The 4,445-nt window shown below is 52.1% G+C and overlaps 1 protein-coding gene across 1 annotated transcript in view; it reads right to left on the reverse strand.

Annotated features, from left to right (window-relative positions):
• LOC113217056 (hemicentin-2-like) overlaps positions 1-4,445 on the reverse strand; it is a 72,446-nt gene that overhangs the window by 56,366 nt on the left and 11,635 nt on the right. Inside the window, exons 2-3 of the mRNA XM_052269759.1 lie at positions 898-929; positions 374-538 (exon numbers count right to left, since the gene is read on the reverse strand). Coding sequence (XP_052125719.1) covers positions 374-538; positions 898-929 — 197 coding nt within the window. The remainder of the gene's footprint in view (positions 1-373; positions 539-897; positions 930-4,445) is intronic.

Below are 4,445 nucleotides of genomic sequence, written 5' to 3' on the forward strand. Positions count from 1 at the left end.
GGGGGGAGAAAAGGCGGCCCATCACAACATCAGGAGCGCTGAAGTGGCCCATAGGAGGACGACAAAAGGGTTGCGGGGGGTGAAAGGAGGAAGGGCCGCTGTGGGGGTGGGAAAAAGTGAAAGGGCTAAAATGTGATGTGTGTACAGGCAGCGCGCGCGCACCCGACAAAGAAATAAAAAAACCGACCCGCGCCCTACATACACCCGTATACAACCACCACCCAGGCAAAACTCATATTTCTTTTCATGGACAGGGCTAAATATGATCTTGCGAAAACCTGCAAGAACGCAAATGAAGGAAGTCGTTTGCACCCCCTACTCTCCTTCAGATGGTCGACAAAAGAAATCGTTTGATGTGCGCTGCGCTACTCACCTGGCACTCGTAGGTGCCGTTGTCCCGCTTCTGCACGTAGCGGATGACGAGCTGCCACTCGTCGTTGACGCCGTCCGGGTGCACCACCTCGTAGCGCTCGTCCGTCGTGTACGTCGTGGTGCCCGACGTGAGGATGTGCCAGTCCCGCCGCCGGATCCACAGCACCTGCGGGCGAAAAGGTGTTCACAGTTAGAACCAATCCACACTCCGCAACAAGAAAGGTGGTCCAAAGATTTTTTTTTTAAAAATCTACGATACAGCTATCTGTAATAAAAACGGCACCCACAGTCCCCTCGACCAGTCCACGAAGCTCCACAACCCTTATAGTTTTCTCGAGTTTTCCGCACAGCCCACGCGTAGGTAAAAACAGTCCCCACCGATCTGCCCACCAGCGCACGGCAGCGCGCGCTGTCAATCCCCTCCCCCTTCTGGTAGAGATAGTCTTTCGGGATTGTCTAACAAGTAAAAAGCAAAGACAACAAGAAATTTTAAAAAATACATATAGACAGGTAAGAAAAACATACGTCTTTGAAATTAGGACAAGAAAAGTCCTCGTCTGTTAGGCCCAGACACATTCTAACTAGTAAGGCGAGAATCTTCCTTTACTTTTACATTCTGCCCCTCCCCTTGCCTTCCTGTCCGGCTGCCTGCGCCACCCTTCTCCACTAGCACCGCCGCAAACCGCACATAAAAATTTCGTGGCCGGAAAAGGCAGGGGGAGCGCAGAGCAGTGCGCGAGCGAGGTAGAGGAGGAAAAAGGGGGAAGGGGTGAATTGCTGCTCTCATCAGAGGGTCGGTCATGTCAGGGCATGCGACCGGAGATGAAGTGATACCACCTTCCCTACGCATATGTAATACGGCCCCAGGCTGGCTAACAGCTTCACTGCGGAGCAAGGGAGGAAAAGTGAGAAGAATAGACAGGAAAAAAATTAAGAAAGAAAAAAAGGAAAAAAAGGTGGTGCGAAAAAAAAAGAGGTTCGACGTGTGAGCGCGAACGAACGCGTCAGTATGGTAATGTGGCTGGAGTTGACGCGCTGCCGAGAATAAAAGAGGGGAGGGGAAAAGGGGTAATATTTGCACGATTTTTTTCTCCACATCCCTGTTTTTTCACCAACGTCCTCCGTGGGTGGAGGGGCGGCGGTTTTCATAAATATTTAGGCAATATCCGTTTCTAGGCCATAACCCGTCGGTCCCGCCGCTGTTCTTTTAAACGCATTGCTCTTCCCGACACAAGCCATGGATCATCTATGTATTATTGTATCAGGGCGTTCGTCATTGTTAAAAAAAAACAATAATTTTCAAACGCGCCGAATGTTTTTGGAGTGTACAAAACAGTACACACACAGGACCTAACTAAAAGTGATTATGGAGGGAAAAGGGCGGCACGGAAGGTAAATTCACTTTCTGGTTGCGGGGGCATTATTCCCCAACGGCACTATCTCAACGCTGCGGTGTTGGTGATGTGTAGGTGTGCGCGCGCGTGCGTAGGTGTGCGTCAAGGGAGGGGGGGAAAGGAGCACAAAGGAAGAGGAAGCTCTTTGGAGCAGGGGAGGCTGAGCGAGGAAAAAAATGTGAGAGGCAGAGAGAGGATGAGAGAAAAGGAGAGGGAGGACAGGATAGAGAGAGAGAGAGAGAGAGAGAGAGAGAGAGAGAGAGAGAGAGAGAAGGTGGCGGCGCGAGAATGAGAGTGTGAGACCTCACTCCGTCTGAGCATCAGCACCGCTGCTGACCTCAGCGACACAGTGTGCTGACGCGCATCTGACAAATGAGGGCCGGGGCTGGACCCCTGAGCATCGCCCACGCACGTACACACACCACCCGCACACACGAGGTCGAACAAGTAAAGCCACACTGGCATATCCCTACCCTCTCTCCCTCTCTCTGAGCGAGGTGTGACATCCCCCTATCCCCCGGCATCCTTGTCCAAGCCCGCTTTGATATGCGCATACATTTGTTAAGCGCGGCTAAGCGCGGCTGGGCACCCCCCGGATAAGGGCCCCGGATAAGGGCGGCCGGTCAGTGCATAGCAGTCGCTCCGTGTCTTATCCGGCCTCCGCTCGGTCGGTTCAGTGCCGGGGGTTGCGGCGGGGAATCTGCATAGGATCCCGATTTGGCGTCGGAAATAAACATGCCCCAGTAAGAGTGACGAAGGACATCGAGCGCGACATGGGGTGGAACAGCGCCGTGAAGCCCAAGTTGTGCGACGCAGAGGGGAGGAGGACTGAGCTGATATGAAACAGAGGATCGAAACAACACTTTCCCTTCCTGCCCCCTCCTCCTTCCCCACCGCCACTCTTTTCTCCAGTCAATGGTCAATCCCAGCTTCAAGAGCCTTGCAGATCTGCAATGGCTCGAGCCATTACTAGTATTCGATTCGGTATTGCAGAATAAAAGATGCGGCTTCTCAAAGTCTGCTGCTTGGACCAGGTACAGTAGCGCGCATCACCATACACACAGACGCACGCACACACACCATGAACACACACACATACACATACACAAACACAGACACACACGCCAAATGTGCTCTCCCGTCCCCGCATTTTAAGAAAGGGTGCGCCCCGCCACAGCCGGCAGGGCCTCTTCCAAAAGAAACATGAATGCAGGTCAGGTACGCCCCCCTCCCCCTCCTCCCCCTCCCGGAGCCACGCAAATCAGGTGACCCTCCCCATCTGATCCAATATGGACGATAAGCTCGAGAGGACTCGGACCGAACCAATTACATCCGCTCTGAGGATTAGAAAATGCGGTGGCTGCTGCAGCTGCGGTGGGGCGCTCCGATCCCCTCACGCCTTCATATTTATTTACAACTTTTTCCATTCAAATAAGGAAATTGTTTTGCGGCGGACGGCATGTCTTACCGCCTTCGGACCTCTGCTGCCGCCAGGCCGAGACCGGCGGCAGCAGCAGGCGATATTGCAACCGAATTCCTCGTGCTCTTCAAGAGAGAAAATTAAACATTTCCCTTGTGCGTGGCGGGGCGTGGCGGGGCGTGGCGGGGCGTGGCGGGGCGTGCCGGAAGCAGGGGGCAAGGGGGGCTGGCTGGTGGCACGACGCCTTCGTAATACAATGCAAAGGAGGAGCCACAGATTGCCTGGAGTAACGTGCCGAGGATGCCTGGGCCGCCGTCCGCCCGCCCCGCCCTGCCCGCGGGACCAATAGTAGAGAACCCATGTTTCATTGAGCCCTTTCACCACTAGGGGAGAGAGAAGGGTCCTTTAAAACACCAGAGAAAAACGAGAGAAATAAAACAGGACGCCAAACTAGAAAAAGGTTGAGAGAGAGAGAGAGAGAGAGAGAGAGAGAGAGAGAGAGACGTGGGAAAAACTAGGACACAGTCGAGGGTTGGCAGAACGGGTTAGACAACACCGCACACAGTAGGTGGCTTTTGTTGTGGCCCAAGAGAATCATTCACTGTGAACAATGTCGCTTAAATTTACAAAATTTTTGTGAACCTGAATTATTATTGGAAGTCGTAAATTTATGGGAGCCCATTTTTTACTCGCCAATGGGTTTAGAGTGCCTTTTATTTTTTTATGATCTTTCGGTAATATCCTCGAAACTATCAGTCTCACACAAACTTCACCGATGAAATCTTCTCGTCTCTTTGAGATGCAGCGAAACTGTAAAACTAGTTTTGATGTTTTTTAAAATATCCCTTCCCAACGCAAATTTTCGCGAAAAGCAGATGTTTTCTGAAATGAAAGTCATTCGTCGGAACTGGAGACGTTATCGCACATCGTAGCGACTTCTAGGCCCATTTCCTAGATGTGTTCCGCAACTTTTAAGAGATAGCCGTCTACTTGCCTATCCGTAGGGGAGCCACTGGAGGACGAAAAGTGCCTTTCATGCCCTGTAGACCTAGGTTAAGGCCCTTCCCGAGGCTATGCTACTGTCTGTCTACACCGTAGAGATTAAACAAACCAAAATACTCTTTTAAGTTTCCCTCGTCGGAATGATACTGGACGACTGGGATTCGATCGCCTTGCAGCGGTCGAGAGCCGGAGTGCGAATGATTTGAATGAGAATAAGAGACTGCTTGTCCAAGCAGCACCAGGGCGTTGTAGGGCTA

Source organism: Frankliniella occidentalis, unplaced genomic scaffold (assembly GCF_000697945.3).
Source record: "Frankliniella occidentalis isolate FOCC.00 unplaced genomic scaffold, Focc_3.1 Scaffold101, whole genome shotgun sequence".
NCBI classification, from domain to species: Eukaryota; Metazoa; Arthropoda; class Insecta; order Thysanoptera; family Thripidae; genus Frankliniella; species Frankliniella occidentalis.